A 21,937-nucleotide genomic window follows, 5' to 3' on the forward strand; every position below is an offset into this window, starting at 1 on the left:
GAGATGAATTCAAATCGAAAAGCAATTTTGAACGACGGATTTGAATCGGACGGTTTAGATCCAAAACCCAAAGATTGGATTACTTTAGGGAATCCGGACCCAGTCAGGCCGGCACATAAGACCAACCTTTTCTCTACCATTTTGAAATCTCTCTCTATCTCTCTCTCTCTCTTCCAAGTCATCTTTAGCGACTCCGTAGAAGGTCTTCTCTGAATTTATTGACAAAACCTACAGTTTTGATTTTTGTTCTTTCCTAAAACCACAATTGTCTCAATTTGAACACAGCAACAACATATGGAGGGAGGTGTTAATTTCTCGTGTATCTACTTCTGAGCTTCTGAGTTGACTATTTAGCTCTTCATTTGTGCTGCAACTGATCATAGCATTTCAGATAGTACGTACAAAGATGTTATCCTTCAGTTCCAGGTTGCGCATATTTCCCATTTTTACCCCCTTAATTGAATTGCATATGATATAATCTTAGCTTCTTTTTTTTCTTTTCTTTCTATATATTAACATTTAATTTATGTATATATATTTTCTTTTTAATTGCAGAAACTCGGCTTCTTCCAAATCCACCAAAGTCGCACACTTTTCTGGGGTATAGATTTCCATCTTGATCAATACCAAAATTTTCAATTGTTTCATGCAATCATCAAAATTTGAATTATATCTTATGTGTTATTAATTTCTTTTTGTTTTTCCTGCATGAAGATTCCAATCAATAAAATCCCAGATGCACATCAAGTACAGTTGCACCAATTGGAAGAAGAACTCAAGAAGGAGAGAGAAGAGAAAACAAAAGTTCTAAATGAACTAATAGAACTCAAAAAGAAATCAAATTCTCAAATCAATGAATATGATGGTAGGAGAACGGAGATGTTAGAGAAGGTGGAGAAAGCAAAGCAGTCAGAGAGAAAGATGCATGAATCGTTGGTGATGCTGACGAGACAGCTTGAACAAACGAAGACCTCTCTCGAGCAAGCGAGGGTTGAGATAAGCTTGATGAAACAGAGCGCCAGTAAAGAAATGAAGACAACAGGTGGTGGAGAAGTGAAGGCACTGAGAGGGGAATTGAAGTCAGCACTGGAGGCAGAGGATAAAGCTAACAACGCCATGCATGAATTGGCTCTTCTCCTTAAAGAGGTTAGAAAGTAAAAAAAAAAATGATTTCTATTTTTAGCATAAACAACGAAAAATATCAATTTTGTTAGGTAATTAGAAACATTGTTTGTGTTTGTTTCGTCATTCCTTCATTTTGTGTTTGTGCGAGCTACCTACCAACCTCGAAAAATTTACTTAGCAAGATGAGCAATAAATATTATTAAAAAAGAGTGATAAATATCATTATAGTCTTGGCAACATTTTTCAAGTTGATTTGAAAATACCAATGTTAAAATGTAAGTTCGTAAGAACATTAATAGTTCACAGTCTTAATTATATATTGTCTTTTTTGGGGATCGAATCTCCTGCCCCCAAAGTCACTGTTAGTGGGTCTCCTAAACTCTAAACCCTAAATCCGGCCCCACCCATCCTAAACCCGACCCCACCCCACAGTGACTGAGGGGGCAGAAAAATCCTGCACCCCGGGGGGCAGGTGATCTGCTCCCTCTTTTTTGTCCATCAAATTTCACAATATTGGCATCATTTGATATTTCATCAACCAAAGTTAAATACAAACCGTTCCAAATTCAATTTGCTTGATGAACATTTCATACTTACTAGTGTTAAATTTATAATTTAAAATTTAATTATGGTGCTTGTAAAGTTAAATTTCATGTTCGATGGATCTTTACCTATAGAATGATTTGCATAGTCACACAATTATATTTGATTAGTAATACGTTTATATTATATTTGATAGATATATGATTATTGTTTGAAGAGATTCGATGATATTTTCTATGCTGAAACAAGGCTTGATTATATGACTTAATGAGAATATTAAATAAACAAAGTGGTAAGTCGAGTTGTATAATTTAATTACAAAAAATTAATATTCTAAAAAAAAAACCCACATTCAAATGACGCATCAAAAAATAATTATAAATAAAAAAAAAAACATTGGCATGCCTGCACGTCAGCTATTACAGGTGTTAATTAATTAATACAGGTAGTTGAAATGCGTATCTAACTACAACAAAGATGTTTATTAAAAGACAAGAAGCAAATTTAGCACAAAACTCAATATAGTAATTCACATGCAAAATGCTTTGTTCTGTGCTTATTAATTAGTTAATTCCTCTTAATACTTCAAATAAAACAACCACATCAAACTAGCAACATGTGGCTGTGCATAAGATTACATGTTGTTTTTAGATTTTAGAATGTCCTCTGCTCTTTACTTACACTTGGGATTTTCAGAAACCTATGGCATTTGGATATCTCTCTTGCTGGTTGCAGTATCTGTTTTATGTAAAGTGATCTCATCGGGATCAAGCCTGTTTTAGATTTTAGAATGTCCTCTGCTCTTTACTTACACTTAGGATTTTCAGAAACCTATGGCAATTGGATATCTCTCTTGCCTTGTTGCAGTATCTGTTTTAATTTTTTTGTCACTTGATTTGATACTAAAATAACTCGAAAATATAAAAAGTTTGCATAAAAACACATCACTTATAAAGTAAATTAGTTTGAACGGTTTGGATTCACCATTTGAACTCGATTTGATAGGTTTTGGAGTTGGTGTTATATAGACTGAAATGACACTGATGTTATATTAGTCATACTCTGTATAGATCATTTCCCCCCTCCGTTTGGAAAATAAATATGCTGTTATTTCAAAGGAATAACCGATCCCAACTGTTCAAAATTTTCCATGCGCGAATCTCAACGAAGATTAACGGTTGGGATAGGAATAACAACAGATTTATTTCCTTTGTTTTGAGATCACAATATTCATTCGTTTAAGCAATGCTTTTATTATAATTAGGTAAAAGACGAGCTCACAGCAACCAAAAGTGAATTGGACAAGACAAAAATTGAAGTAGAGGAGACCACAGCCGTTTGGCATCAGAAAGAAGTGAGCTTTCTAGCTTGTGTTAAAGAATCCACTGAAGCAAACAACAAACTGAAACAAGAGAACACAAAACTTTTCGAGTCCCAGAAGGTTATTCGAGAGGAGAATGCCAAGCTAAGGGAAAACCTCAAGAAATCCTTGGAGGAAATCAATACAATCAAAGAAGAGTTAGAGACGGTCAAGGATGAAAATTCACGGTTAAACAACATTTTAACCGAGAAACAGGATGCATTACAAACAATCAAACTTGACTATGAATCTCTCAAGGTTAGTGAAGCAGCAGCACAACGTAGCTTGAGGGAACTAAATCGCATGCTTTTAGTTGAAGCTACACCCAAGTCCACATCGCCTTACTTTTCACCATGTCACGGATGCAAATCTCCGCATGATGTCAAAGAAAATGACAACAAATCACCGAAAGAAGCAGCATCCATTGCATCCCTAAGTAGTCTTTCAGAGATGAAGGCCGCCTCAGTGGCCATCACGGAAGATACTGATCAATTGGAGAGGGATTTTTTGATTAGTGTTGATGGCTCAGAAAGGAAAAAGAAAAAGGGAAAGTTCTTTGGAAAATTCAGGAGCTTTTTCAAAGGGAAAGGTTTCAAGCCTATCCCACCACTTCCTGGGTCGTATTAAGTTTGATGCAGTAAAGTTTTTTATGGAGTGTGCATTCAAACTGCAAGTAATTTGGTTTGTTTGTGAGTTTTATGCTGAGAAAGGACTTGGGAGCTTTTACTGGGTTATTGTTTATCTTACTATTTTTCACTTTTTTTATTTTTATTTTGTTCTATAGTATACAAAAGATTCTTGTCATGTAATGCAATATGGTTTGTATTTTGATTCTAGTAAAACCTTTCAGCTATCAGTTTGAATATAAAGAAAAGCTGTGTATGAATCTTCCTAGCAGTCCAAGAAAAATATGTTGTTAAGAACCAGTATACAAGTATCTTCTTGCTAACCTTACTCTAATCCAATACTCACTTTCTCACACAATTTCATATGCAAACAAATTTGGTGAAGCTCTGTGACTATGTTTTCCATCTCTGGATGAGACACATCTCCAACCCGGAAACAATGCACCTTATTTCCTATCTCCACCCAACTATAACCAGGCACTTTCTTCACCCCTCTTTCTCTCATCAAATTCCTGACCCTGTTTACAGCCCCCCACCTGCTAGCTGAGGCATAAATATTAGATAACACGACATAAACCCCCGAGCTCTGAGAATCTAACTTCAAGAGAATATTGGCCGCTAATTCACCTAAGTCAACATTTGCATATGTTTTACATGCACCCAATAGAGATCCCCAGACAGCATTCTCAGCCTTGTGCGGCATTTCCATAATGTATGCCGAGGCCTTCTCTAGGTCACCAGCACGGTTTAGTATATCCACAATACAAGCATAGTGTTCAGGTTGAGGGGTTAGATTGTACTTTGAAACCATCAAGTCAAACAATTGTAAGCTGTCTTTGACCTTACCGACATGGCTGCACGCCCATAATAGACCAAGAAAGGTGATCTCATCGGGATCAAGCCTGTTTTGTTCCATATCTTTGAAGAAAGTGAGCACTTTCTGGTAATTTCCATGCCGTGCATATGCTGCAATTATGGTATTGTATGACACAAGCCCTCGGTCTTTTATACTACAAAACACCAACTCAGAATCTCCCATGCTTCCACATTTACTATACATGGTGATCAATGAATTACAAAGTGGTGTATATGAATTAAGCATGGTTTTAATTGCTAATGCATGAGTTATCTTTCCTTGTTGAAGCAAAGCAAGAAAAGAGCAAGCAGTAAGAGATGAAATCAGGGTTGCGTGATCAGGTCTAGCACCAGCACATACCATTTGGATGTGGAGTTTCAAGGCCTCTTCACAGTGCCCATTTTGTACATACCCTGCTAGCATAGCATTCCATGAGACAGTATCTTTGTCCCTAATTAGGTCAAAAATTTCCCTTGCACATGCCACCAGTCCCTTTCTACAATACCCTGTCACCATAGCAGTACAAACTACCAAACTTTTCTGTGGCATAAGATCAAACAATTCCTTGGCATCATCAAGCATGTCATTCTCTACATATCCCTTAATCATGACAGCCCAAGAAACAACATTTCTCTTTGGCATATTATTGAACAAATCACGCGCCTTCCTGATTTCTTTGTGTCTCATGTACCCATCTACCATGGCAGTATAAGATACCACATTCTTCTCCGGCATTTTGCCAAACAACCACTCTGCCTTGCTGATGTAACCATATCTCAAAAACCCACAAAGCATTGTATTCCAAGAAGCAATGTTCCTCTCTGGCATACTAACAAAGTACTTAAAAGCTTCCTCTGGCTCAGTATTTTCAATACAACCACTTATTATAGAGTTCCAAGAGAGTATATCACGCTCTGGCATGGAACCAAAGACCCGCTTTGAACCCTTCAAATCACGATTTTGCCAATGGGCGGTCAGCATGGCATTCCAAGTTACAACATCTCGTTCAGGCATTTCGTCAAACACCTTGCGTGCGGCATTGAGGTTGCCAGCGCGGCCAAGAGAGCCGATTTTTGTGTTTTGAACGTGGATTTGGAGGGAAGATAGACTGTGCTTGTACACACGGCGGAGCGTACGGAGGTTAGAGAGATTTGGCATGGAAATAGCATGGCCTTGATGTGTTGACTCTTCGATTGTTGAGACTTGAGAGGTCTCTAAGCATCCGAACCGTCCGATTTATAAAAGAACGGACCTGTCTTTTTTCTCTCTGAACTGGCCTTTGTTCTTTTTTTTTTCTCTTTTGCTTCTGCCCTCGACTCTTTTGACAGTTTGACACTGTTGAACCGTATCCTCCCAGATACCTTGACCAAAACGGACGGTCCAGATTTACTCTCATTCAGTGATTACTCTGGATAACGTAGGGGACAGTATTATTTGTGCTTTGAGATTCGTGTCAATTTTAAAAGTCTGGACTGTTTATTTCGGGTGCCCATTTTTACAGCACCAAATCTTTGCTATACAACACACTAACATTTTAGAGACAAAAATACCCTTACTTTTATTTCCATAGCACAGCTGTCCGTCTTTTGTGCTTTTCACCTTCTTGACCCGTGATCCGTTTTCTCCCAATGTCTTTTACCTTTTAATCTTTACCTTTTAAACTCCACTGAAAATAAAAGGAACCAAGCTTTCGGCCGCCGTGAAAAATTGCTTCGCTAGAATTACACTGACGCCCCGTAGATGCCCTTGAGATTGTCTAAGCAAGCAAGAATATTATCCGACTCATAGAAGAATTGCTTCATTCCTTTCTTCCTTTGAAGTAATAATTTATTATACTTTATTTTATACCATTTTTCTTTTGCAGTAGTAATTTGTTACCTTGATTTCTATTTTTTAACAGAAAAAGTAACTCAGAGAATCTAGCAAAGTTAAGCACTGTTAATTTTAGTGGGGCAAATAAATGCTGTTAATGGGGCACAGTCTAATAGAGTTAAACACTGTTAATTTTAATGGCCCAAATAAACACTGTTAAGCACTGTTAGGGGGCTGAATTTTTTTTTGTTTATTAACTACTGTTCAAGGGTTGATATATATATATATTTTTAATTAGCTACTGTTAAGCATTGTTAAGTACTTTAATTTATTAGCATACTACTTTTTTGATTAATAGATGGCTGAGGAGATTGAATTAGAAACTGAAGAGCTTAAACTTCTCAACTCCAAGTTTTCAACTCGTGAAGATTTGCACAAATGTGTTAGAGAATTTTACAAAACCCAAGGATATGCGTTAAGTGTGGATGGTTCAAGGCCAGATAAATTTGTGATTTTCAAATGTCATCGAGCTGGCAAATATCGTGATTCGTTGGGTATACCACTAAGTGAAAGACAAAAAGAAACGGCCACTTGTAAGATCAACTGCCCTTTCAAAATTAAGGGAAAAAAAACATATGAGGGGTTGTGGGCTGTTCAAATATATAATTTGTCACACAATCATGCACCATCGCTGATATCGGTGCTCACTCTTCTTTTCGACGGTTATCAGAAAAAGAAATGGAGAATGTAGACCACATGTCCCAAGCCGGAATACCACCGAGACAAATCCTATCTTCTTTACGACAAGACAACCCAGAAATGAGGGTTATAGTAGATACACTGTACCAAGCTAAGACAAAAATCCGTAGAGAAAGACTAGGAGGTCGAACGATGATTCAAGTTTTATTTGAAGAATTGGGAAAATGTGGTTTCGAGTTCGACATTTCAACAGATGAAAACGGTAAAATTACACATCTTTTCTTCATACATCCCATGTCAAAGATCTTGGCTACGAACTTTTCGAACATATTTGTTATGGATTGTACATACAAAACCAACCGGTACAAGCGGCAACAGTCGAGCCCGTCAAGAAAGAGTAGTCCCTATGTCAAATGACGAGAGCGATGATACAACTATGTTTAATTTGGAGGATTTAACTGAATTTGCCGATTGACCATAGTTGTACTATTGTTTGGTTTTGAATTGAACAATGCTAGCTTTTTTGTAATGTGAATTGAACTATGCACTATGTTTACTAATTAACTACTCTTTTATTCTTCATATCTTGTTTTATTGGTAATTTTTAACAATATGAAATATGAATTATGAATTGTGCTTGCTTAGTTCTGTTGTTTCTATTTTCTCGTGTTCATGTAATTGTGTTCTTTAGTTCCTGCTGATTCACTTCATGTTTAAGATATCAATTCATTTTTCAAATTTTGTCCATTGTCTAAGATATCAGTTCATGGTTATCTTTATTTTCACTGCACTAAGAGTTGAAAATGGTGAAGGTAACAGACTTAATGGAAAAAAAAAAATGGGTTATGAATCAGGAGGGTTAAAAGGTATAAAAGGCATATAGGAGTGCAGAGTTGTGCTGTAAAAATAAGAGCATGGGTATTTTTGTCTCAAAAATGTTAGTGTGCTGTATAGCAAGGATTTGATGCTGTAAAAATGGGTACCCTTTATTTCGATCAGGTTCACTGAGGTAATCCGTTGAACTGACTGACCATATATTTCCTCCGATTTTTTAACCATCACTCCATCAGTCATCAAATTCACACCTTCTATCCTTATTTTTTCCTAAGCCAACTATCGCTCTCTTTTGTTTCTGCGCTCGGCTCTTCTTTTATTGGTTTTTTTCTTAAGATTTCCGTTTCTTCTTTTCTTTTTCCTTTGTTTTTTTTGTTTTCAAATTTTCATACATTATATCGGTTTATGCACATTATTTTTTAATCTTACCTTATTCTAGGACCAATCTAGGTTATGGAATTATTGTTTACACGTTCTTTAATTTACGATTTTAGGAATATTTGGCCCAATTAATGTTTTCAAGATAATATAGTATTTTATGATTGTAAATAGAGTTGTATCCATATCTGTACATAGGGCTGGAGCGCCAGTTATCTAGATTTCTTTGTAAAAACTGTTGGAGCATTGCCTCTGTTGAGAATGAATGATAAGTCAGACCCGTTAAGCTTTAGATCCGTTTAGAATTAAATAGAGCTACTAGTTATAAAAAGTTATCATTAGTACTGTAGCTTACTGTATAGGATAGGCATATTACCGTTGCATTTATTTTTTTCTCCAACTATATAAGGAACCCACTGTACAAATTAGATTAAGAATGAAATAGATTTATTCTCTCATCCAAACTCTCTGTCTCAGTTCATAAAATCAACATGGTATCAGAGTTGTAGTTCAGATCTTAACTCAAAGACAGAAAAATTTGCGACAGCACCAGCAGCTGTAAAATCAGAGAAAGAAGACAGTACCAGTAGCTGTCAAAAAGAGAAAATAGCAACAGCACTAGCAGCTGAAAATCGAAGAAAAAAATCACCAAGAGCTGACCAAAACAGCCATCCATAATTCTCAAATCAAGTGCCTTAAAGGCCACCAAGAGCAAGGAAGAATCTGTTCTTATCAGATTCGTACCAAGAGAGAATAGCAAAGAACACAATCTGCTAGTACCATATCAGAATCAATACAAAATTCCGCAAAACCAACTTTGGTAACCCGATTCAAAGAAAAATCAGAGATCACCAAAGAGCGGTACAGCTAATAAAGAATTGTACTAGGCACCCAAACCGACAAAACCCCTCGTACCAGTAAATTGGTACAGCAACAAAAAGGGGAGGGGCAAATCAGTAAAACTAGCACACCAGCAGTGCTATTTCTACCAGAAAAAAGCCAGAAAAAAGGCCATCAAAGGCATTGGGCAGTAAATACTGCAAACAAGATCCAACAAACCGAGAAAAAAAAAACTAACCGAAATCTTGAGTAATCTCCATGAATTATTCAGAAACCATTCAGAAACTATTCAAGATAGTGATCAACTTGCGATCCATTAAAAAACCCGAAGCCAAAGCGCTCTCCATCGTCAGACCTAACTTTAACCCTAGAACCGAGGTGCGGAGAGCCCCAACTCCAAGGTGCGATCACTGCAAAAGAGATGGGCATAATCGGGAGGAGTGTTGGTTCCTCCACCCCCACCTTCGGCCAAAGATGAAGAAGGGAGGCGGCGATCGGAGACAGGGGGAGCTCCGCGATGGAAAGGAAGAAAAAAGAAAAAATCAAATGGTGCTGGCAAATGAAGGGACTGGAGATGAGCAGTCCACATCTAAAACCCTCGCCACAAAAAATCCAAGCTCAGATCTGATGAGGCTGTTGCTCCAGCTACTTATTGTGCTGCTTCAACAATATAATCAAAAGACCTCTGGTATGGCAGCCTATTTTACTCATAATTTTCAAAATAAGAAATGGATTCTAGATTCTGGTGCTACGAACCATATGACCGGAAATAAAAATTTATTAGATAATTTTGAAAAATACGAAACCAAACAATTTGTCACGGTTGCAAATGGTGAAAAAATGGAAATTCTTGGAGAGGGTTCAATAACTATTTTCTCAAAGGTAATTTCAAATGTCTTATTTATAAAGGATTGTACATCTAATTTATTATCAATTAGTAAAATCACAAAAGAATTAAATTGTGAGCTTATTTATTCATCAAAAAAGGTGATTTTTCAAGAATGGTTAACCAAAAATATGATTGGTGAAGGATATTTGGAAAATGGACTTTATTTTTTTAATGAAGAAAAATTTAATTTCAATGCTAAAAAGGAAGAAATGAGCATTCTTTGGCATAAAAGAATTGGACATCCTTCCGATAAAATATTAAAAAATCTTTTTAATTTTTCTAGTTTAAATAATAGTGATTGTGAAATATGTAAACTAGGAAAGCATACTAGATTACCTTTTAATTTATCAAATAGTAAAAGTGAAAAACCCTTTGATTTAGTACATTCGGATGTATGGGGCCCTGCTCCAATTAACTCTTTTAATGGATACAAATATTTTGTTATCTTTATAGATGACTTCTCTAAAACAACTTGGTTGTATTTATTAAAAAATAAAAGTGAAGTATTTTCACAATTTTTAGATTTTTATAACTTCATAGGAAATCAATATGAAGCAAAAATTAAAACTTTTAGATCCGATAATGTAACGGAATTTATAAACCAAAATTTCTCAAATTTTTTCATAGAAAAAGGGATTTTGCATCAAACAACTTGTGTTTATACACCCGAACAAAATGGTGTTTCCGAAAGAAAAAATAGACATTTGCTTGAAATGACTCGGGTACTTTTATTTCAAAACAATGTACCAAAATCTTATTGGTCGGATGCCGTTCTTACCGCAACATATTTGATAAATAGATTGCCAAGTGCTAATTTAAATTATAAGAGTCCATTAGAAATTCTTTACAAAAGAAAACTCAACATTGAGCATTTACGAATTTTTGGTTGCACATGCTATGTACACAAAAATAAACAAGACAAGTTGGATTATACCTCGATTAAGGCTATTTTCTTGGGTTACTCATCACAAAAAAAGGGATATAAATGCTATGATCCTAAAGAAAAAAGATTATACATTTCTAGGGATGTAACTTTTTTAGAAAATGAGCCATATTACAAAGAAAAAATTAATGAGGAAGATATTAGAGAATCATTCAAGGGAATTATGTTACATCAATACAATCCATCAAGAGACGAGGGAAGATTGATTGAAAATGAAAATGAAAATGAAAATGAAAATGAAAATGAAAATGGAAATGGAAGTGAAAATGAAGAGGAAATAGAAGAAATTTCCTCAAATGATGGAGATCAAAACATAGAAGAAACATCATTGAGAAGGTCGGTTCGAGCAAGACAACCTTCAACAAAGCTAAGGGATTTTATAACCTACAAGGTACAATATCCTATTCAAAATTTTATTACATATGGTAATATCTCTCCCAACTATAAAGCATTTTTGACCTCAATTGCAAATGAACAAGAACCAAAAAATTATGAAGAAGCCATAAAAAATTCTACATGGACCAAAGCCATGAGTGAAGAATTAAATGCTCTTGAAAAAAAATAAAACTTGAATTATTGTGCAATTACCAAAAGACAAAAAACCCGTAGGTTGTAAATGGGTATATAAAATTAAGTATAATTCGGATGGTACCGTAGAACGGTACAAGGCTCGCTTAGTTGCGAAAGGGTACACTCGAACTTATGGTATACACTACCATGAAACCTTTGCACCCGTGGCCAAAATGAATACGGTGAGAATATTATTTTCTATTTCGGTTAACCAAAATTAGAAATTATACCAAATGGATGTCAAAAATGCCTTTCTTCAAGGAACACTTGAAGAAGAGGTATATATGACTTTACCACTCGGTCATGAAAAAGAAAGAAACAATGGATTAGTTTGCAAATTGAAGAAAGCAATATATGGATTGAAGCAATCTTCAAGGGCATGGTATGACAAACTAAGCTCTTATTTAAAATTTTGCAATTTTAAGATTAGCAATGCCGATCATTCATTATTTATAAAAATTGAAGGAATTAGTATCACCATCATATTAGTATACGTTGATGACATTATAATCACCGGAAATAACCAAGAAGAAATCAATAAAATAAAAGTCCACTTGAAGGAAAAATTTGACATCAAAGACCTTGGTTATTTAAAATATTTTTCTAAGAATAGAAATAACACATTCCAAAAATGGTCTCTTTATTTCTCAAAGAAAATATATCCTAGATTTGTTAAAGGAAACCGGTAAATTAGGTTGTAAACCGGCATCAACACCAATAGACGGTAGGCATAAATTGAATAGTGAAGAAGGTGAACCATTAGATGATATAAATCAATTTCAAAGGCTTGTGGGAAAATTAATATACCTAACCGTAACTCGACCGGATATATCATTTTTCGTAAGCCAAATTAGTCAATTTATGCATGCTCCAAGAACACACAATTTGGAGTCAATAAATAGAATTTTAAAATATTTAAAAGGAACACCCGGAAAAGGGATTTTTATGAAAAATAACAATTCTAATAATGTGTGTGGCTATTCCGATGCAGATTGGGCCGGAAGTTTTGATAGAAAATCGACAACCGGCTTTTGCACATATGTAGGCGGAAATTTAGTCACATGGAAAAGCAAGAAACAAAGTGTCGTGGCAAGATCAAGCGCCGAGGCGGAATATCGAGCCATGGCATCCACCGCAAGTGAGCTAACTTGGATCAAACAACTTCTTGCGGATGTTGGAATTAAAATTCAAGAACCAATAAAAATGTTTTGTGATAACCAAGCGGCACGACACATAGCAACCAATCCGGTATTTCACGAAAGAACGAAACATATCGAAGTGGATTGTCACTTCATTAGAGAAAAAATTCAAGCAAAAGAAATTGAAACACCATTTGTGAGAAGTGAAGAACAATTGGCGGACGTATTCACAAAGGGTTTAGATCCGAAACAATTTGAAGGAAATCTAAGCAAGTTAGGGTTGATCGATATCTACACGCCTAACTTGAGGGGGAGTGTTGAGAATGAATGATAAGTCAGACCCGTTAAGCTTTAGATCCGTTTAGAATTAAATAGAGCTACTAGTTATAAAAAGTTATCATTAGTACTGTAGCTTACTGTATATGATAGACATATTACCGTTGCATTTATTTTTTTCTCCAACTATATAAGGAACCCACTGTACAAATTAGATTAAGAATGAAATAGATTTATTCTCTCATCCAAACTCTCTGTCTCAGTTCATAAAATCAACAGCCTCCGACTTTAAAAAAAAAAAGAAATATAGCATTTTGTGAACAAAAAAAACATTTGAATAAGACAACTTATTTTTTTTCAACGTATGACGTGTATTGATATAAGGCTTTAACTTTTTTATACAGTGGGTTTTGTTTTGAGAACAGGTAGTTTTTCTCTAATTAATAATTGGGGCTTTATAACCTTTAGTTTAGATTTGACAGGACATGACCAAATCAAATGTGGTATATTATTTTAATTTGGAGTGGCAATGGGGGCATCCGACACGTTAAATGACTTGGGTCTTCACATTATATTAAAGTGTATTAATTTTTTAGTAAAGTCCACAAATAGTCATCCATTTTGCTTTGGTTCATTATAATTCAAAAGTATCAATTTGATTTTGCAAGTTATATATATGTATTAAATGAATCGTACATTTAGAAAGAATATTTTTATCCAAAGATGATCGATCCAGCCTGTTTTAGCATTGCGAATACCGAGAATATAATCACACAAGTATTAGGGATGATGTAGATAATAATGTCAAGTATGGCTAATATAACATCAATGTCATTTCAGTCTATATAACACCAACTTTTAAACTTATCAAATCGAGTTCAAATGGTGAATTCAAACCGTTCAAACCAATTTACTTTATGAGTGATGCGTTTACATGCAAATTTTTTATATTTTCAAGTTATTTTAGTATCAAATCAAGTGGCAAAAAAATTGAAAAATGAATGTATTAAAATTAACTTAAAAATTCAAACATTTGACCGCTTGACTTGATATCAAATAAACTAAAAAACTTATAAATTTTACATGTAAATGTACAACTAATGAAGTAGATCGATTTGAATGGTTTGAATTCGCCATTTGAACTCGATTTGATAGGTTTTGGAGTTTGTGTTATATAGACTGAAATGACACTGATGTTATATTAGCCATACTCAATAATGTCACTATCCACGACATCACAACCATTGGAATTTGATAATAGCATTCGTGTACATATTACCATAATTAATTATAAACAATTTTTTTCTTTTTGAAAAAGCTGATAGTAGCTATCAGATAGTACAACGTAATGAAAAAACAACAACAAAAAAATTACATCTAATTACAACCAATAATCAACAATATTGTAACCATAATTTAGCATCCCTCACTGCATAATCTGCAGCCAACCTTGGGTCCGAATTGACTCCCTCAAATATTTTGCTGTTACGATATTTCCACAACATCCAGCATCTTGCAAAGAAATACACAGCCCACTGACTTCTTATTAAGACACACCTGAAGGTTTGCCAAGAACTTTGCACTATTATTTGCAGTTTAGTCCCTCCAAAATTCAAAATTCTGAAACTGAGAATAGTAGAAATTCTGAACCAGAAACTTCTTGCAAAGCTGCATCTAAAAAATAAGTGCATAGCCGTTTCTAATTGACAATTCTGACAAACCTCGCACTGCAGTTCACAGTTCAATCCCCTACTAAGCATGACATCATGAGTGAGAAGCTTGCCTCTAAGAAATAAAAATGAGAATATACGAACTGTTGGGAGCATTTTAAGGTGCCAAATAAAAGTGTATTTCCAATTTATTTGTCCACCTGATATCAGTACATCATATGCTGACTTTGTTGAATATTCGCAATTGCTGGACCATTGCCATACCAGTAAATCTTCTGCTGCACCTGGAGCCAAGCCAGAGTCATGAATGCCTTGTTGTGTTGCCCTTTGCAAAGACCATGTCCGATTGGAAGCAGTTGGTGCATCCATTGATTGCATTGTCGGGTAAGTCCAAGAATCAAACCAATAAGAGATATTAGCTCCATTACCAATTCTCCAACTGGTACTCATATCAAATAAAGGTTTGATCTTAAGTAATTGCATCCAAAAGAAGGAATCTTGATGCATCTAAATGTTATGCAACTGTCTTGATGTTATGGAGTTGATAGAGATTGTTGTTTGTGACCATAGAGAGTTGGGGCTTCGATATAGGCGCCACCACTATTGTAATAGAATTGTCCAGTTTCTAAAAATTAGATTTACTCCTCCCATTCCACCATTCTGTTTAGGCGAACAAACAACCGTCCAATTAATGAGGGAAATTCCTCTCTTGTCTCCAGACGATTGGTACAACAAAAATTGAATGCCATTTGTCTAGAGTAAACTTTTTCAGATCTATACCGTCCATTTCCAGTTGACTAATTAGAACCATTTCAAGAAGAATTCTACTGTTCAACACTCAGTCGTAAACAGATAATAAATGTTCAAAGTCAAACACTCTTTTAACAGCATGTCGGCAACGGATATTTTTATGAGATTTCGATTTGTTGGGTATTGGTTCCTTATTACAAATTAACAATTTTAAAAATAAAATTATTCATGGGAAAATTTAGAACATAGGTGTTTGTGAGTGCATGAAAAATCGATCTTTTAGGAAGTTGACTTTTATCCTTTTACAAAAAAAACATTTTTTTTTTGTAGAATATGTAACACTAATATCAAACTATGTTAAGTGTTTTGATAATAAGAATTGATTTAGATTAATATAACCGTACATATCAATTTTTTTTTTTTTAAAAGTGCATTGACGCATTTGGATGTATGTGCGCAACTTCTCGTATCGACCAATTTTATTTTGCTTTTATATTAATATTAGCCTTGTGTTTAATCAATTCTTGAGTATATAATCAGTCAAGCCAATATTAATGCAGTACATGTAGATAATGCTACTTGAATTACATTGCAAAACAAGGTAAAATTGAAAAATAGATAGCACAAATTGCAAGGATAATACTTTAAGTAGAAAAAAAAAATCTAGCTAAAACTCAATGAACTCTGACAAAAAAATGTGTGAGAGAGAGAGCTCTCCAGTTATAGTTATTGGGGAAAAAATGGAACCCGTATCCTCTCAGGTATTGCACAATTATTGCAGAGGATCACTTACTTTACGGTTTGAGATTAAATCTCAACCGGCTTGGGATTCGGGTCACTGTAGGGGGGCCCATTTTTGGGCTTTGAGATTCGTGCCAAGTTAAAAAGTACGGTTCAGATCTAGTAATTGTAAAAGATTCCCTTATCAGGTATTGGAGAGGATGTGAATTCGAAAAAATGGAGGTTGGAACGAAATTTTTTTTTTTTTTTTTTTTTGCACGAAATTGAGGTAGGAAATAGAAATTGAATTTGGACAGCCTAATGACTAATGGGAAAAATACCCATAAACTAACTTATTTTCATAAATTTGCATGGGAATTAGAGGTTCTAAAAGTTTCTGATTGGGATAAATCAGCAAACCCAATGGACCATAACAGGTTAGAGCCCAGTCCACTAGATCGGTATCAGGAGGAACTGTAATGTTCCGGTTCTATGTGCAAATAAGGAGCTTACGGTCTGCAGTTGTAATCTGCATACAGAGTTGTCTTCTATTTTCCCCTGGAAGCCACATTCTCATAAAAGGTTCTCATGTATCACACCTGAAACGGGTCCGGATCCCCTAAAGTAACCCAACTTTTGGGTTTTGGATCGAAACCGTCCGATTCGAATTCGTCGCTCGAGATTACTTCGGGATTCGGATTCCTTGCTCGGGATATGTGCGCTCCACTTCGGATGAATTGTCACATATTCGAATCGGACGGTCCCAATCTAAAACCCAACAATTGGGTTACTTTTCTGGATCTGAATGCCGTGAGGGTCCGGGTGTTGTCCCAATGGAGAATCTAATATTAATTTTACCTCACGCTTCCCTGTCACACTCCTTGTACCAGAGACTGACATGGGGACCTGCAACATACAAATACAGTCCCATGAATCATTAAAATCCATGAGATGTCGTCAATGACTCCACATTCCACAACAAAAAGATACATCTGAAAGACGAGACAACGAATTGTGAGGTGAAACAAAAATTTTAAGACAACAAATCACAGGTATCACGTTCAGACACAGACAGCCATGTTTGTGCCCCGCTTACAATATGCCTTTTTTGTCAAATTGATAAAAAAAAAAACAATTAAATACTGTGCCATGCTCAACTAAAATTAAAATGACGGCTTTCAAAAAGCTCAATACTTGATGTAGCTTGCACAACTGAAAAAAGTTCTACAACAAAAATGAGACCAACTCTACAATCACATGACCATATCCCTTTGTTACAACAAACAACCCAGCAAATCTATTACTAACAACCAATAAATAACACAGCCTACATATAAAAAGAAAAAAGAAAAAAACAAGATGCTGATTCTATATTTACCAAGATTATATCTACAGGAGGTAATAAATAATATGTAATTCTATAAGAAAACAGCTTTTTTTTTCCTTTTGAAGTTATCTAAATGAAGGAAAACGTTCAACAACTCCGAGCTTATCTGCAAGAAGAAAGACATGATTTCTGACTGAGGTTGGAGATACCACCTCAGGTAAGCTTGGTACACAAACAGGCAAATGTGCGCTATCCTTCTCTTTAGAGTAGTTAAGTAACACTCCTCGGCAGAATATAAACCTAATTATACAATAAAAATAGGCAATAACAAATATAAGACACAGATGAGACAAATAAAATGATGTAAGATGTCTAAGAGGGATATATCGATACCTCAGGATCAAGCGTCTCAGAAAGGGGTCAGGTAGGACTTGAGCCCAAACCCGGTCCATGCCTTTGGATGCACAGAGTGCCTCTTCTATATCTGCCAAAGAAGAGGATAATAGTTGTTCCACTTCACTAGAAATGCTCTGGAAAAAGGTACATCACAACAAATAAAATTTAGTTTTACAACAAAACGAATTATTAACCAATGATTAATAATGCCATTATCATTCTTTTATAATTGTACCGCATAAAATTCAGAACTGAGACCGACTAAATGGCAGAAGGCTTGGAGAGGTGCAGTCAAGAAGTATGTAAATAGGCTTCCACTACTTGTTAAATCTGAAGGAGAGACTGATGGAGAAAGAAGCATAGCCGCAGGTTCTCCCCTCTCAGCACCATGTATAACCTGTTCATTATTGTCAAAAAATAATTTATAAACAAAGATGAAAAGAAAGTGGAATTATTTATTATTTTTCTTGTTGTTATAGTTACAATGATTAATATTATCTGCTTTATTTTTGTTTCTTTTTTTGATACAATGTCATGACAAACCTGCCTTGAAAGCGTGGCTATTTTCACTATCAACAATTAGGAAAAGTGGGCTCCGTGTGAAAGGAACAAGATCTTCAGGAAAGAGGTAATTTAGGCCTAACAAAAAAAAATAACAAATAGTTTTAAAAAAAAAAACTCCTTTTCTCATTAGTCATTATATATATTATCATTTTTCAGGACAACAGTTATACCTCCATTTCCTCTTGGGCCAAGCCATACAGGGCTTCCTGAACAAGCATGCGTGTCAGGCTTGGTATCTTTTCTAGCCCAGGGATTATCAATTTTCTTATGACCAAAACTATGATCACCTGCTCCAAAGTAATAATTAGGTCAACCAACTACCTGACCATATTTGAACAATTAATTACACTGAAAGGTAATCAAGTACTTGACAGAAACCTGATGCAGAGATGTAAAGCAACAAGACACTATCTGATGGGAGTTCCTCACAGACTGAAGCAATAACCTATTAAAAAATAATATTTGATCTTAATCCAGTGAAAACAGAGCATGCAAATAAATTTAAAATCTCCTTGTTGCAAATAAAAGCACTATAATATCATATTATTTGCAAAAGAATAATTGTTCACATATCTTCCTACAAACCTGCATGTGACGTTCTTGTTATAAAAAAAGGTATGCTTGCAATTCTAAGTGTTATTTCTTCCTCGTCCCAAATTGAAGTACAATGAAGTCAGGGAAGAGGTGGCAATAGATTTGCTCATGTTATTGTATATTCCTAACAAATGTGTATTCTGGGTTGAAACTTTATATGAACTAATTAACAACATTTCTGCTACATAAAAAGTCAGATATGGGGCAATTTAGTCAGGGTTTGCTCAAGTTAAACTCAATTATTTTACAGTTTTGATGTCATTCGCAAGTAAGAAAAATAGTATAGTCAGTGTTAACTGCCAAGAAAAGTATTCCTGGGGTTATATATGGTAAATGCAAGCAGTAGTTGGCAGTATACAATTAAAAGATAATGGTTGAGGAGGCTGAAAACTAACCGAGATGACATGAGAGACAGTGGGGTGGTAAATAACTGCTTTTCGAGGATTTACAGGCATACTTGGATCAGCCAAATCTGAGGCGAGGCTAATATCTATCAATCCAGAGGCAACGCCACTGTAATCAGTTAATGCACCATTTTCGGCAGGTTGTTTGGTTGCTGAGCTAGGCTGGGACCCGCTCGGTTCATACTCTAGGCATTGTAACATTCTAAATGTGTCTATAGTAAGCTCTGTGAATTTAATCTGAAATGAAAAAAGCAATGTTGATATCATTCCTTAAAAGTTATTTTCCTATGTCCCGAATTTTAGCTTATTGAAGTGTCTACATAGGAAATAAAGCCGACTGGAAAACACAAACATAGATGGCTAAAAACCAAACTTATAAATAAACGATCACAATACCAGTTCCATTCTGTACCAAAATTCTACCCTGCCCGTATCTCTGAAAAAGATAACATCTAACATTATTAAAGAGATTATTATTTATTTTGAAAAAAAAAAATTGTGTACATGTTATATGGTAAACAGAATCAATATAAGAACCTCATTTCGGTGATAGCTCGTCAGGATAGCATCTCGTAGTCTTAAAACCCTCTTCGAATAGAAAGGGGCAATTAATGGGATTGAGTTTGGATAAGAGTCGAAAGATAAATTATATCTCAGGGATCTTGAATTTTCAAATTCTTTGTCAGCTTTCAGAAACCTGTTGAGTTCATGGAGTATTTGTTTCCACTCCTTAAAACTTGTCTCCTGGAAAAACAAACAAACACATTAAGATTTATCATAAATCCCACAATGAAACTTAGCTGGATTCAACCACCTTTCAACATAGTTTGGAAGTATGAAATGAGCAAGCAGTTGAAGTTAACTGATCAAACAACAATTCTACCCCAGGCTTACAACTGTTACCATAATAGACATCATGGAATATAATCTAGTGACATTCCGTCTTTTATTGGAAACACACTGGAAAGAATTAGGAAGAGCTTGCAAATAAATGTTCCCAAAGTCAAAGGGTAATAAAAAAAATAATAGAAATATATCCAATTTACATAATTACATATTTCCATGCTATCACTATAGACCTCTAAAAAGAGTGAAAGCAAACAGTTTTCTTTTCCCTATTTTCAAGACATTGATGGTCAAGTCAACATAAGTTCCCAATGAACTTAAAAATTTCTCCGGACTAAAGTACGAAAAAATTAAGTCGAGATATTTGACCTTTTCTTATCTCCAACCAGGAAAAATAAAAGTGAGGAGAAAATAATTAGTCCATTCGTACCAGTACATTTCCTAAACATATGAATACTGTTATATAAATTGGACTGGCATGAAGTTGGCACCAAAAAATAGTGAAAAGGTTGTAATTGACCCTAAAAAACAACAAATTACAGTTTAATTGCGGCTAATTTACCGGATAGGCAGCTTTCGACTCATCGACGAGCGATTTTAACCTCTCCGCAAGAACCTTAACCGCCTCAGCCCGGTTTACAAGCAATGCAACGACCAAAAACCTCGCTACAAATCTCAATTCCTTAAACCTCAAACCCGGATCTTGCATCTTGCCTTCACTCTTCTCGAAATACCCTCTCTCCAATATCGCCTCATAAAACACGTACGCACCCAAGAGAAACCGCCACTCTCCTGTGCGCATGTACTGGCCATAGTACAGCTGTCCGATCCGAGACGCCAGCTCACCTATTTCCCACCGCCGAAGCCCCGACGCCACCAATTCGCGACGGTGGCTTTGCTGAAACTTCCATAGGTCAGTGTATGCTTTGAAAACCTTGCTTTGGTAAACGAGGTGGTGGGGTCCACGTATATACGGAGGCAAGTCGCGCACGCGCGCGAACTCCCGATCGGCGCGCTCGACGTCGGAACGAAACTCACGGTAGGTGTCGTCGGAGCTGGCGTCTGACGCCATGGAAGAGCACAGAGGAGATTTTTCAATTCTGATGCAACCTCGTTTTTCTTTTCCTTTTGTGCGGTGAGTGGTTATCGGAGGAGCAGTTGGGAAAGAAAGAGGGACTGGGATGGGTATTTCGGTAATTTCACAAATCAGCTTTGTTTATTACACTCAAGGTACTCTCCAGTTTATGAACGGTGCGGGCTCTAATAAACGAGTCCCGATCGTCTGCATTAACTCAAAAGAGCATCTTTTGAGTTAACGCATCTAGACCATATGATTTTAAATGGAATCAATCTAGTTACAGCTTATAATTCAAGAGTCCTTCAATATTAGTGTGGATTTAGTTCACACGGATCTTAAAGCGGCTCTCACGGTCCAGATACATTAACTCAAAAGATTCTTTTTTGAGTTAATGCAGAGGATAGGAATTACTAATAAACAAGTCATTATCATGTTGATGCTGGTCGGTTTTTATTTTGTTTTATTCACAAAATAGAAGACATTATCATCCTGAATTAATGAATTCTTGTCGTGTCTTCATCAAATGTAAAAATATAAGATGGCGTTGCTAAAATACAAAATCGTATATTTTATCACATGTTTATTCAATAAAAAAATATGAGAAATGCATTAAAAATCTCGAACATTGAGACAATCAATTTGACATTTTGTGTGTGCACGGGAGAAACTATTATGATCTCAATCTCTTTGGGAAAGCA

The 21,937-nt window shown here is 35.5% G+C and overlaps 3 protein-coding genes across 3 annotated transcripts; 1 reads left to right on the forward strand and 2 right to left on the reverse strand.

Moving 5' to 3' along the window:
• The first annotated feature begins 241 nt into the window (after positions 1–241).
• LOC144558393 (uncharacterized) lies at positions 242–3,914 on the forward strand. The gene is made up of 4 exons (XM_078307238.1): positions 242–426; positions 556–601; positions 715–1,146; positions 2,933–3,914. The coding sequence occupies exons 1-4, from the start codon at positions 407–409 to the stop codon at positions 3,653–3,655; spliced, it is 1,221 nt and encodes a 406-aa protein (XP_078163364.1). The 5' UTR covers positions 242–406; the 3' UTR covers positions 3,656–3,914.
• Positions 3,778–5,765, reverse strand: LOC144558391 (pentatricopeptide repeat-containing protein At4g16835, mitochondrial-like). Its single transcript, XM_078307237.1, has one exon. It carries the CDS (start codon positions 5,666–5,668, stop codon positions 3,980–3,982), a length of 1,689 nt encoding a protein of 562 aa, XP_078163363.1. The 5' UTR covers positions 5,669–5,765; the 3' UTR covers positions 3,778–3,979.
• An 11,441-nt stretch (positions 5,766–17,206) lies between these two features.
• LOC144558334 (signal transducer, putative (DUF3550/UPF0682)) lies at positions 17,207–21,340 on the reverse strand. Its single transcript, XM_078307155.1, has 9 exons — positions 20,724–21,340; positions 19,853–20,059; positions 19,307–19,552; positions 18,696–18,762; positions 18,488–18,604; positions 18,301–18,392; positions 17,989–18,150; positions 17,751–17,887; positions 17,207–17,657 (listed from the first exon to the last, which is right to left on the reverse strand). The coding sequence occupies exons 1-9, from the start codon at positions 21,231–21,233 to the stop codon at positions 17,483–17,485; spliced, it is 1,713 nt and encodes a 570-aa protein (XP_078163281.1). The 5' UTR covers positions 21,234–21,340; the 3' UTR covers positions 17,207–17,482.
• Between the last annotated feature and the right edge of the window lie 597 nt (positions 21,341–21,937).

Source organism: Carex rostrata, chromosome 8 (assembly GCF_964058835.1).
Source record: "Carex rostrata chromosome 8, lpCarRost1.2, whole genome shotgun sequence".
Classification (NCBI taxonomy): Eukaryota; Viridiplantae; Streptophyta; class Magnoliopsida; order Poales; family Cyperaceae; genus Carex; species Carex rostrata.

Coding starts and splice junctions, on each gene's coding strand:
- LOC144558391 (XM_078307237.1), bottom strand. CDS start 5,668: ATGCCAAATCTCTCTAACCTCCGTACGCTCCGCCGTGTGTACAAGCAC.
- LOC144558393 (XM_078307238.1), top strand. CDS start 407: ATGTTATCCTTCAGTTCCAG. Junction 427..555: donor ATGTTATCCTTCAGTTCCAG/GTTGCGCATATT, acceptor TTTTAATTGCAG/AAACTCGGCTTCTTCCAAAT. Junction 602..714: donor AAGTCGCACACTTTTCTGGG/GTATAGATTTCC, acceptor TCCTGCATGAAG/ATTCCAATCAATAAAATCCC.
- LOC144558334 (XM_078307155.1), bottom strand. CDS start 21,233: ATGGCGTCAGACGCCAGCTCCGACGACACCTACCGTGAGTTTCGTTCC. Junction 19,553..19,852: donor CGAGCTATCACCGAAATGAG/GTTCTTATATTG, acceptor TTTTCATTTCAG/ATTAAATTCACAGAGCTTAC. Junction 18,151..18,300: donor AAAATAGCCACGCTTTCAAG/GCAGGTTTGTCA, acceptor AATAATGAACAG/GTTATACATGGTGCTGAGAG.